A 12,341-nucleotide genomic window follows, 5' to 3' on the forward strand; every position below is an offset into this window, starting at 1 on the left:
AGGGAAGCTAATAGCTGTCTTATTACTTTATCTCTCGTCATCCCAAGGTGCCTATCAAGTGGATGGCTTTGGAATCCATTTTACACCGAATTTATACCCACCAAAGTGACGTCTGGAGCTATGGTGAGTCAAAATCCTGGTGCTAATGACTTTGTACTGAGGCTAAGTTCTCTTGTACTGTTTGTTGACTTACATTATATGCTCTGCCATCCAAGTATTTTCTTCCAAGACAATGACTAATAATAACGTAACAGTTGCTGTCTATCTTTTGTACTAAGAAAACACGACAAAGGAAATTGAGTCTAACTGCCCCAGTAAGTATCACTGGAGGTGAGTGAACTTGTCAAGAGGGGATAGCGGGGGAGAGAGAACTTGAACTTAGGAAATGCCTGTGCCTGCAAAATCAAACCAAACTCGACCTCTTGCCATGAATTTGAAGTCAACCAAAGGGAGATGACAAATGAGTTTTCGTGGGGAAGCGTTTCCAGTAGAGAAACGAGGTTCTGTGATGGACGAACTCAGGGGCTGAGAATGGCTTAACAGAAATGCACGGTGAGGATGTGTCTGTGGGAGCACAGTAAGGAAAGGCAAGTGGTGACTGCTTCCAGCACCAGTAAGGACCAGCTCCTCAGGGTCTGCTTCTAATTCCTGTGCCAAATCCCACCGTCCCCTGTGCAAGCCTGAGCCCCATCCTCTGAGGAGCTTCCCTGCTCCCAGCACGCCTTTCACCATCTGGCCTCGCGGCCTTTGTACGAAGGAGTTCCTGAGTCTACAAGGGCCTGGTCTTTTAAGAAAGTGTCACTAACACAATTTCACTGCTGTCCAAGTGTCCTCACATGTCATCCAGCCATCTGCTGAAAGCCTGCAAACCTTCCGTACTATGTTTAATTGTGACATATCAGCCTATCCCCAGCTATTAAAGCAACAGGGGTAAAAAGGAAGGGTCCCCCCACCCCCACAGAAATGTGTATGTGGGGAGAGCAATGTTGAAAGGCATTTCCAAGAGGAATTTAGTCATTATCACAAAAACAACATCATTTAGGATGTTGTCCATTTAATATTTTTTTCACAGAACTGTTAACTTCCTAACATTCCACATGTTTTTGTTCTTTTTGTTAATTTCATGGGTCTTTGTTTACCTCTTTAGAATCAAATTTTACAAGGGCAGAGATCTTTGTGAATGAATGATCGAATTTTTACATGTACCTACCTGTGAGCTGAGCTGTCTGCAATTAATGAGCAAGATAAGAAAATAACACTGTTCTGATGCCTTCTTATTTTCAGTCACTTTCAAGATATGTCTACCCCCCAACATGGGTGGAAAGACGTGCTTTTTGCCCCACTTCTGACCTGCCCAGCGTCACTTCTTGTCATGGCAGTAGCCCAAGCCATCTCTCTCCCTCAGTGACCCCACAGCAAGGGCTGCTAAAGGGTCTTCTGTCTTCCTGTTTTGCACACTCTCATCTAGTCTCCAGACAACGAGGAAAAAATATTTTTAACCCTAGCAGACTTTTCCTTCTCCGCTGATCATCCTTCTTTGGTTTCCAAGTGTGTCCCAAATAAACTCTGAACTCCTGGCCAGTATCGATAAGCCCGGGAGTGCCCTGGCTCCTACGGCTTTTCCACTGTCCAATGTTCTGCCCTCCCCTTGCCCCCCTCCTGGTGCTCTGGCCAGCCTGTGCCAACCCACAGTTCGCACTTGGCCCACATTTGTCAAGGAAATGACAACTCTCTCCAATTCAGTGACTTAGTCCCTTTGAAAGATTACAGCCAGCATCAGAAAGTCAGCGTCGCGGTCGTGGCTGCGTGTTTTTCATTTCGGTGTAAAGTGTGTTGTCAGTGATAATAATCTGCTGTGCACTAGAATTGTTAAATCAGGAGCCTGAACTTTTAGTTTAAAAACCATCCCCTGTTTCTTCACCCTCCAGTCCCCAGTCAAGGCAAAATAGTTTACTAAATTAGGGACCTATGTGCTCGTTCCACTTCGGAGTGGAAAAGAGAGAGCATTCAAACCTCTGCCAGTCCCACTGATACCCCACAACCAGGTGCACACACTCCCTTCCCTTTCACCATTTGTTCCCAAACCTGGAAAGCTTGCCTTTGCACAGGGATCCATCGTTTAAACACAACATTCAAACCTAGTTAGATGAGAACCAGTTGACCTCAGAGGTCTGGAAATGGGCTGTGCCTTGTCTCACCGACTCCGTGTTGACTAGTGGTGATAAAACTGGAAGAATCTCTTTCCTGGTGCCTGGACCATTACTTTCCCTCATTTTCCAACTTTGCATCCTGTACATTAAGTCAGGTCATTTCATTTGGGATGGCCTCTGGAGAAGCCAAGTAAATTTGTGGTGACCCGTATCTGGGGGCCAACTCTGAAGAATGGGTCATCGGACTGACCAGAGATTAGGAAACCACCGGGTCTGTGTCTGATCCCTCCCTACGTAAGTCTGGGACCCAGGCTCAGGCCCACTGAGGTTGTCTCTACTGGCACCAAGGGCACATTTGCTGTCCAGGTTGGGACAAGCTCCCAAAGGTGTTCGTGTGTTTCTAGAGCAGAGAATTCCAGGCACAGGAGCACAGAGATGGAAAGACCATCAGAACTCAGGGATGGTCTGCAAAACAAATACCACTTCTAAAATTATGACTGCTTTGATTTTTTTTTTTTAATCATGATGATTGATTTTGAAACAAAAAGTACAGGGTTTTTATATTTTTCAAAGGAACAGGTCTCTCTCTCTCTCTCAATCTCTCTCTCTCTCTCTCTCTCTCTCTCTCTCTCTCTCTCTCTCTCTCTCTGTTTAAAAACCCTTGTTTATAATCTCCATCTTTCTACTTCCGAGTCACTTAGGGCGGCTGTCTGAGTGTGTCACTCCTGCTCCATAGCATGATAATATTTGTGTTATTAGCGTGGTTGCATTATCTATGTTTTTATTACTAAAGTTTACCACTTATTGGCCACTTACTATTTTCCTGGCATTGTGTGAAAATTTCAGTTGTATTATCTTACTTGATCCTCTCAACCATTGTAGGAGACAGACACTGTCATTATCCCACTTTACAGAGAGGTAAACTGAGGCTTCCAGCAGGGAAGCAAATTGCCCAAGGCCACAGAAACTTAAGTCTCTAAACATTAGAAACAGTATCAACAATGATGACTAAAGACAAGGTTTGATTATCAACTCAGAGTGGCTCCTTCATCCTGTCAGGGGTCACTGTTTGGGAGCTGATGACATTTGGGTCCAAGCCTTACGATGGAATCCCGGCAAGTGAGATCTCAACTGTCCTGGAGAAAGGAGAGCGCCTCCCACAGCCGCCTATCTGCACCATCGACGTCTACATGATCATGGTCAAGTGTGAGTAACCGCTGTGGCCATCCACATTTGCTTAGCTGGACCTTGGCACTCTGAGTGCATTTCTGTGCCCAGAAGGCACTGCCGCCTTCAGCCAAATAATTGAGACTTGAGATTTCCCCAAAGAAATGCTGTCACATTCTTTACAGCAGGCAGTCGAGTCCAGAAACATCCAATAATACCCTCCCTCAAACATTCTTCAGGAAGTACTTGCTTGACTCATTGAGCATTGTGACCTGACATTTGCCCATGTTTGCAAGCAGATAAATAAAATCAAAGCCCTCCATAAGCCATTACACCAAAATATCCTATTCTGCGTTGCTCAATGAAAAAGCCGCCCCACATTTTGAAGTCTGTTACCAGAGAGACTGTTTTGAAACGCCTAACAATGAGTAACCCTGTGAGGCTAATAGAATCAACATTTCTGCTTTGACTTAAACCTTTCAAATAGTGGATTTATGTGAGGTCTGACTGCAGTGTAGCAAGTAAACATTTTAATCCAAATAAGAGTGTGGAACTCGGTCGACGCGGTTGTTCCACCAGAATCACAAGTTCAGTAGGCTAAGGAGGGAACGTTACACGTGTCCTGGGCGTTTCCACAAGAAGTAGCCCAGGGAATACGATGGAGCACAGTTAAGGTAAATATTCATGCCTTTCTGAGCTACAAACCCCGGAGTTCATCTATTTCAACTTCCTTGCTTTGCACTGAGGAAGCTGGCGTGCACAAAGGTGACAGTACTTGTCTAAGGTCACAGAGCAGTCTGGCCTAAACTAGCCCAAATTCTGGTGATAGAAAATAAATGTGAACCCTCAAGAGGCACGAGGGTTTCCAGTCGATAGCTTCTCCGCCGGCTGGGAATCACTGTGCACTGGTCTGGCTTCCTCCTACGGAAGGCACTGAAGTACCCCACTGAAGTCTGCACGCGTGACTCCCGAGCCTGGAACACTGTGAAAGCACCAAGGTGGGGCCTTCCCAAAGCCCGAGTTTCCGAAAGAAAGGCCCTAAGTTTCCCTAAATGGAATCTGGTTTCAAGCTTGCAAGATGGTTGAGTGAATGTAGAGAAGGGTGACCATCGAGTGAGGCCTTTGACAGCCCGGACACCAGGGCACCTGCAATCAGAGCAGTTCACAAAGAGCGAAGCGTGTAACATGTCTGCCGGATCTCTTAAGGTGACAACACTGGAATGCTGGCCCTAGGAAGAGTAGGCGCAGAAAATTAGGAGATGTTATTGTCATTCTGATTCATATATGTCATGGCCTTTAAACAGGAATCAGTGCTGGTTTGCCTATTCCAAAGATTAGGTTTCTTTCTTCATCATTTATTTGTCTAACAGGATCTCGCCGTAAGTGCTTTCTTTAAGCAATGCCATTTGTATCATTTTTTTTTTCAGGGTTCTGATTGTACCATTTTTTGTTATTCTTTCTCCAGGCTGGATGATAGATGCAGACAGTCGTCCAAAATTCCGTGAGTTGATCGTCGAATTCTCCAAAATGGCCAGAGACCCCCAGCGTTACCTTGTCATCCAGGTATCACATCTCAGTCTGCACTTTCATCGGGAAAAGTCCCTTCAATGAACATCAAATGGCACTGGGCTCCAATCAGGGGATTACACTGTCACCTAGGCTGTGTCATTAGATCCTCAGTGCATTGGAACAAGCTTTGGGGCAGGCACAGGCCACACTGCAAACGAAATAGAGCTCATTTGTGGTGCCCCTCCAGCTCCTTTTGCCACCCCCCATCTGAACTCTAGTATCCAGGCAGCCTCCCTCACTCCGTTTCAGGTGTCACCTTTGTATGTCAGTTCGTCAAAGCCTTGGCTGGGTCTGATGGAGAAGCAGGCTTTGGTGTTGGCCAAACCTGGCTTCAAATTCCTGATTCTCCGCTTAACCACCTTCGGTTAACAAAACCAAGCTCATAGAGCTGTGTTTAAGGTTTCCGGGTAGGAATTTCTGCCCATTCTCGGGAATTTTTTTCACTTTTCCGTTCCCGAATCCCGAGAAAAGTTGGTCAGGAAATCGGGAAAATCGGCTCCTTGAACCCAGTAATACCCACAATGGGAAATAAACGTACTACTCACAATGTATCGCTTAGACATTTTTCCTATTTATTGCTAGGGTTTCTGGACAGGAATTCCTGCCCATTCTTGGGCAATTTTTTTGTTTTTCCTTTTCCGAATCTCGAGAAAAGTTGGTCAGCAAATCGGGAAAATCGGCTCCTTGAACCCAGGTGGTTGGTAGTATCGGTCGTCACTTTGTGGAAACGATTCATCGTGGAGAACAGAAAACAGTTTATATCTCAGGATTTGGGAACGGGAAAGCGCAAAAAATTCCTGAGAATGGGTGGGAGTTCCCACCCGGCAACCCTAGCTGTGTTAAACATTTGATGCAATAATATATGCAAAATATATTGCATAACACCCAGACGTTCTGCTCAGCAATCCAGTGTGTGTGAGTGTGTGTGTGTGTGTGTGTGTGTGTGTGTGTGTGTGAAGGGTGCAGGGCGGGGGGGGAAGCAGAAGGGCGGGTTTTCCCCCCACACCACCATGCAAGTAACTCGCCACCAGCGGGTTGTCCTACAATTCATCTCAATTCTGACACGACCTGGAGATAGCGTCCCAGGTCCCGTCCCACAGGTGAAGGGCTCAGACCTCCAACACTGCCCCCTACCCCTTCCTCTTCAGATGCCAATTGCAAGTCTAGGTTTCTTACCAACAGTCTATATAAATCAGAGGTTCCTCCAACCTTCTCCTTGGGTTCCATTCATTTGCTAGAGCAGCTCCCACAACTCAAGAAACTCATTCACTTATTAGATCACTGGGTTATTATAAATGGATGTAACTGGAAACAACCATATAGAAGAGATGCATAGGGCAAGACGAGGAGAAGGAAGGGGCTCAGAGTGTCCACGCCCTCTCCAGGTGCACCACTCTCCCCAAATCTCCACGTGCTTACCAACCTGGAAGCTCTCTGAACCCTGTCTTTTTCAGTTTTTATGGAAGAAGCTCTATTGTAGGGGCATGGGTAATAAACCACTGGCCATTGGGGATGGATCTGACCTCCAGCCCCTCTCTCCTCCCCACAGGTTAGTGGGGTGGGACTGGAAGTTCCAACCCTCCAACCGCAGGTCGGTTCTCCTGGCAACCAGCCCCCAACCTCAGGTGTGAGCCTAAAGCCACCTCATTCACGTAACAAGAGACACCTTCCTGGCTCTCAACACGAAGGAAATTCCAAGGTTTTTAGGAGCTTTGTGCCAGGAATAGCAGACAAGACCAAATATATATTTCTGATTATAAATCACAACATCACAGCACCTAACAGCATAGTACACACTCGAGAAATGCTATTACTTCATCCCTTTCTTTTCCCTCCTACGCTGTTTGCATTTCATTCGGAGGCTTTTAAACATTAAGGAATGCTTCATGTTTTAATTTTATTGGGGGGAGGGGCGGAAGCAGCTGTACTTCAACAGGGAGGTGGGCGTGCTTCGATAACTACATTGGCAAATATGCAGGCACCTGCTGACAGTGGACCTAGCGGTGGAATAACATCCCTGTGGGCCGGTCTAATGGTCTCAAAATCTGTGCCCCAGGGGGATGAGAGAATGAACTTGCCCAGCCCGACAGACTCCAACTTCTATCGCGCCCTGATGGACGAAGACGACATGGAGGACGTGGTGGATGCAGACGAGTACCTCATCCCGCAGCAGGGCTTCTTCCACAGTCCCTCCACGTCCCGGACGCCCCTTCTGAGCTCTCTGGTAAGAGGTCTTGCTCTTTCTCGGGCTGTGTCGATTGGATTGAATGCATTGAGCTGTAGAGAAAACGAGACCTTCCTAGCGGAGCTCACGTAGAGACGAAGAAGCACATTTTAACCAAACGGCAAAGCCAAAATCGCAGCGAAGCGATTGAGTGTATTATTTGACCGCATTGCGACAACCCGACGTCCTCACTTTAGCTTCACTCGGGAACAGAATTAAATCAGAACTAAGCCTAGTTTTTCTAAAGCTGATGGGTCCAGACGAAATTAAGCACCTTTAAATACGTCCACTGCATGAGACGCCTCCTTTCGTTGTGGAAATGGGTGAGAACGTGCCTGAGCTCCCTCAACAGCTCCCATTCTTTTTCAGAGTGCCACCAGCAGCAATCCCACCGTGGCCTGCATTGACAGAAACGGGGTATGTATGAAAGCGAAGGAGCCACAACTCAGGAACAGCTGTCTCCTGGCTCTCGTGGACACAGATAATGCCCCTCTGAACCCAAAGAATTTTGATTTTCCTTCCCGTTTCATTGCTTCCCTGAAGCAACGAAATGGTTCCTTGACCCCAACCCGAAGGCCAGCCGTGAGCTATCACTTTACCACAGCTCTGTCAAGGCTGCAGCTCAGGAACCAAAAGCATCAGCATCACCTGGCAGTTTGTGAGAAAAATGCAAACTGTGGAGCCATTGCCCAGACCTCCAAAGCAGGATCTGTACGGGTGGTGCCCAGCCTCCCAGGTGGTGCTGACGTGTGATCACAGGAAGCCTTGGTCTAGACCCCCACTTACCAGTGTAGAAGACGCTAGCCACCTGTGGCTACTTAAATTCACTTTTCATTAATTCAAATGGAAAACTCAGTTGCTCACACGTGTGGCCAGTGGCTGCCGCAAGGAAGAGCACAGCTCAGGGGCCATTCCTGTCCTGGGGACAGCCCTACTAGACAGCACTGGCCGGGACCTTGGCACCACCCTCTGGTCCCTGGACCAGCAGCGTGGCTGTCACAAGGAGCCCGCTAGAAATGCAGCGTCTCAGGCCCTGCCCCAGACCTGCTGAATCAGGTCTGCACTGTGACAAGATTTCAGGCAATTTTTATGCACATTGGAGTCTGAATGGAACCGACGAGAGTAATCTTGCCTCATTTCCTCCCCAGCAGAGCTGTCCCCTCAAAGAAGACAGTTTCCTGCAGCGCTACAGCTCAGATCCCACTGGCACCTTGACTGAGGACAACATAAATGACACTTTCTTCCCGGCACCTGGTGAGTGGCTTGCTCCTCAGTCTCCCCATACAGCAGTGGCCAGTCTCCATGCTCTGCTGCCCAGGCCATTGCTTCCTTCAGGCTGGCCCAGAGCTGGACACCATGGTAAATTTGTGGACATAGGGAAGGAAGTGAGAGGCAGAGAAATGCAACGTGACTGAGCATGGCATACGGTCTTTGTTGAGCTCAAGTCGTGTCCAGGTGGTTGGTTGGAGATTTGTTCTTAGAATGAATCTGCAGATTTTCTAGAATTTGAAGCAAACAGCTCAGATATGTGTGTGTGAAAGACAGAGAGAGAGAGAGAGAGAGAGAGAGAGAGAGAGAGAGAGAGAGAGAGACTCAATCCCTATTGTCTCTTCTGGCCTCATTCTTGGCCCGTATTTTCTTAAGCATTTTCTTGGACCATATACTTTCCTTACCTAAGCTTTAACCGCAGACAATGCCAGCCTGCCTGTGCCACTTAAACAGGCGGAAGATAAATATGCCCATTGCTCTGACAAGTGCCCAAAAGAACATTTATTTTGCAGCAACAGCGAGCCTCTGGTCTTCCCAGGCTTCTTTGTCAGCAGATGTCTCCTGGAAGAATATTCACAGGGTTCAGAAGGAGCCGTGGAATTCTGCTGGGATGATGCTGATTACCTCTCATTTCTTTTCAATTTCAGAATACATAAACCAGTCCGTTCCCAAAAGGCCCGCGGGCTCTGTCCAGAACCCCGTCTACCACAATCAGCCCCTAAATCCAGCTCCTGGCAGAGACCCTCACTACCAAAACCCGCACAGCAATGCCGTGGGCAACCCTGAGTATCTCAACACCAGCCATCCTGCCCACATCAGCAGTGGGCTCGACAGACCTGCCCCCTGGGTGCAGAACCACCAAATCAGCCTGGACAACCCTGATTACCAGCAGGACTTCCTCCGGAAGGAAGCCAGGTCAAATGGCACCTTTAAAGGTCCTGCAGCTGAAAATGCAGAGTACCTAAGGGTAGCACCACCGAGCAGTGAATTTATTGGGGCATGACCATGGCGGCAGCCCCAGCCATAACAATTCCAGCCTCATCAGCCCCCAGGACCAAGCCCCAGCGGCTGCTCCAGTGCTGACAGCCATGCCCACGTTAGCTCCTGGACCTGTGGACACGTTTGGCTGTATTTGCTCTGATCGGCCCACCTTTCATCCCAGAAGTGCCCCCTACTCAGATATACTTTGGGAATTGGCAAGATCATTCCTTTGTCTTCAGCCTGTGAGCCTTCCACAAGGGACATCCAGAAAGAATGTTGTCCATTTGGGCAGAAGTCGACCTGTCAGTGAGCTATATTTGAAAAAAGAACTACATCTATAAGGAGTTTCATTGCTTGGGGACCTTTGGGATTTTTAATTGTCATTACTGGTTTTGTTTTGAATGGGTTTTTCCAAAGAAGAAGCCTGCGCGTATGTAGCCATTGCTGCTTAAGTTGATCCAGGCCCAACTGTGACCATAAAGCAAGAGCCATCCTCCAGCTAACCCTTGATTCCATTGGCTCTGCTTCAAGATTCTTCCACCAGGTACAAGACATTAAGCCACTTTGAACCCTCTGGGTGAGGAAGAAACAGAGGAGTAGAATTCCTCCTCAGACTTACTTTTATATAAATGTCTCCGTGATATTTACTCTCCATTGGTTGACCAGTGTTTTCTAATTATAAGCATTAGACTTCCTTGTTTATTTTCCATTCCATTGTTTTGAAACTCAGTATGCTTTCCCCATCAGCAAGAAGAGACGGTACATCAAACAATAACCTAGATCAGCTCATATTTGATTCATCAGTATTCAGTCCAGTAGCCTTTGATTAAGATGGGATGACAATTCAAAAGCTCAGACGAGAACATATCCCCCCAGATTTGAGTCTCTGAGGAAATCCATCAAGTCTTTTGGGGGCCAGGGGGCAGGCATATATTGGGAGCCGGCAAAAATGAAGCTGCCATTAAAACTCTTTTAGCCTTCCCCCAAAAAAGAATTGGTTTAGGCCACTCCCAGAAGATAATTTTCTTTCTATTTCACTTTAAAAGTTTTTGACTGGAAGGGTACTTTGTTCCTCCCTGTCCCCAAAGCCCCTCCTTGCCCTTTGTAAATAAAAGGACCCAGGCTCTCGGGCAACTAGGCAAGCCCTTACAGCCCTCCCCACTGCAGGCACATTTTAGAGGTGGAAATAAAGATAACCGTATATACAGTGTGGAATCCAAGTGGTAAATAATAAAACTTGAGTTTGAAATTGATGATAATGCCTCCACAGCATCTGCAGGTATATTCAAAGAAAAAAACAATCTCCCTCCTAAAAAAAAGTCTCTATAATTGGAGGATCCAGCGAGGTAGGATACTTCATTGGTTAGTGGCAGTCCTTTGCAAACAGGGATTTACACACTTTTAGTCAACATCCACCCCTCCATTTTTATCAAGGAAGAAATGTTTCAGATGGTTTTTTGGCCTGTGGATGTGTTTGACCACACACGTACGTAGTTTTCCTTTGCCTTTTGAATCATTTATGGGCTCTCAGATGGAGCTGGGCCCCATAATTTTGTTACCAAAATATTTTGTCTCAATGGAAACAAACTATATTCAGTTGAATTCCATCATGTTCTCACATACTCTTTGGCACCTACACCAGCCCAGCATAGGTACTAAAGATACAAAAATCAATAAAATATAATCCCCGATTCTAAGAAACTCACAATGTAGCGAAGGAAAAGGACTCACAGATACTAACCTTAAAACAATATGGCACATGCTAGACAGGACATGCCAGCCACGCCCTGTGACAGCGCAGAGCAGGGGTTCCTGCTCTGGGGTTCTACCCGGGAGGCCGGGAAGGCTCGTCAAGAGCAAGAAGGCAGCCGCACAGGGGCTGACAGGTGACCAGGGTCTGAGTCAAGGAGCTCTCCCAGTGGGTCTGAGTCAACGTGCTCTCCCAGTAGAGGGAAGTCCAACCAGGACAGCTTCTGCCAGAGGAACGACGACCAATGGAGGTTTAAAGGCCGAGCTAAGTCACGTTAACCAGCTGCCCCTTTAATCCTGGGAATTCGGCTGGCATCGTTCCCCACGGTCCCCCACCGGGGATGTTGGTGTCCCACCAGGAATTTAAAAATGATTAGTGAGAAGATTAAATGACATTTCTGAGAACCTGAAATTTGACACCATTGTCAGGAAACCACTTTTATTATTCATTCACCTCGTACTGTAGGGAACTATTGTAGGTGTTTACTCAGCACTGGGAACCAGAATGATTCACATTCCACTGGCACTTATGTCAAGGAACAGGTGATTGACGAGGGAGGGCGACTGTAGCCAGTCAAATTGTAGCAGTTAAAAGCTAGTATTTTTGTAATTTGAAATATTTTACTATGACATAATAAAACAGCAAAAATGATTTGAGCTGTTTCTTTTCCTTTGTATTTCAATTTCCCTGCATAAAATCTAGGTGATAAATTCCCTTCACTTTAAGATTGTGTTTCCCAAAGTGTCACTACATCTGTTCAGGGAGGTGCAGGGGGCTTGTAAATGCTTCAGAGCGGGAGAGAGCAGAGGCCCTGCGGTCACTGTGGGTGGGTCAGGAGAGCGGCTCCCGAGCTCCAGCATTTCCATATGCTGGCCCTGACTGGCCACATTGCAAAGCTTATCCTTGTCCCTTTGGTTCCTCCCTGTGGACACCAGTCCCTAAGACCCTGCCCCGAGCCTATCTGCTGTTTCGTACTCAGTCAGTTCCTGGAACCTTGCCCCGTGGTCCAGCCTCAGGTCTGGCCTTGGGAAACCATTAAGGGAAAAGTAAGAATCGGAAGCTAATATTTGTGATGGGCCACCATCCTTATGTACATCTTCTAAAGTAATCTCTAAGGAGTACCAGTAATCGTTCTCTATGAAAACTACGTTTGTCACTTCATGAATTAAAACAGAGATGAATTTCCCAAACTCCAAATTTGCTGAATCCAGGTTGTTACTGATTTTATCAC

General features: G+C 47.0%; 1 protein-coding gene across 4 annotated transcripts in view; it reads left to right on the plus strand.

Moving 5' to 3' along the window:
• Nucleotides 1–11,264, plus strand: part of EGFR (epidermal growth factor receptor) — a 158,914-nt gene extending 147,650 nt beyond the window's left edge. For 3 of the 4 annotated variants that reach the window (XM_033088188.1, XM_033088190.1, XM_033088191.1), the window contains exons 22-28: nucleotides 48–123; nucleotides 3,210–3,356; nucleotides 4,783–4,880; nucleotides 6,943–7,110; nucleotides 7,480–7,527; nucleotides 8,259–8,364; nucleotides 9,027–11,264. In XM_033088188.1, coding sequence (XP_032944079.1) covers nucleotides 48–123; nucleotides 3,210–3,356; nucleotides 4,783–4,880; nucleotides 6,943–7,110; nucleotides 7,480–7,527; nucleotides 8,259–8,364; nucleotides 9,027–9,382 — 999 coding nt within the window. In that variant the 3' untranslated portion in view covers nucleotides 9,383–11,264. The remainder of the gene's footprint in view (nucleotides 1–47; nucleotides 124–3,209; nucleotides 3,357–4,782; nucleotides 4,881–6,942; nucleotides 7,111–7,479; nucleotides 7,528–8,258; nucleotides 8,365–9,026) is intronic. The other variant, XM_033088189.1, reaches the window with a different exon arrangement.
• Nucleotides 11,265–12,341: the final 1,077 nt, after the last annotated feature.

Source organism: Rhinolophus ferrumequinum, chromosome 20 (genome assembly GCF_004115265.2).
Source record: "Rhinolophus ferrumequinum isolate MPI-CBG mRhiFer1 chromosome 20, mRhiFer1_v1.p, whole genome shotgun sequence".
Taxonomy (NCBI): domain Eukaryota; kingdom Metazoa; phylum Chordata; class Mammalia; order Chiroptera; family Rhinolophidae; genus Rhinolophus; species Rhinolophus ferrumequinum.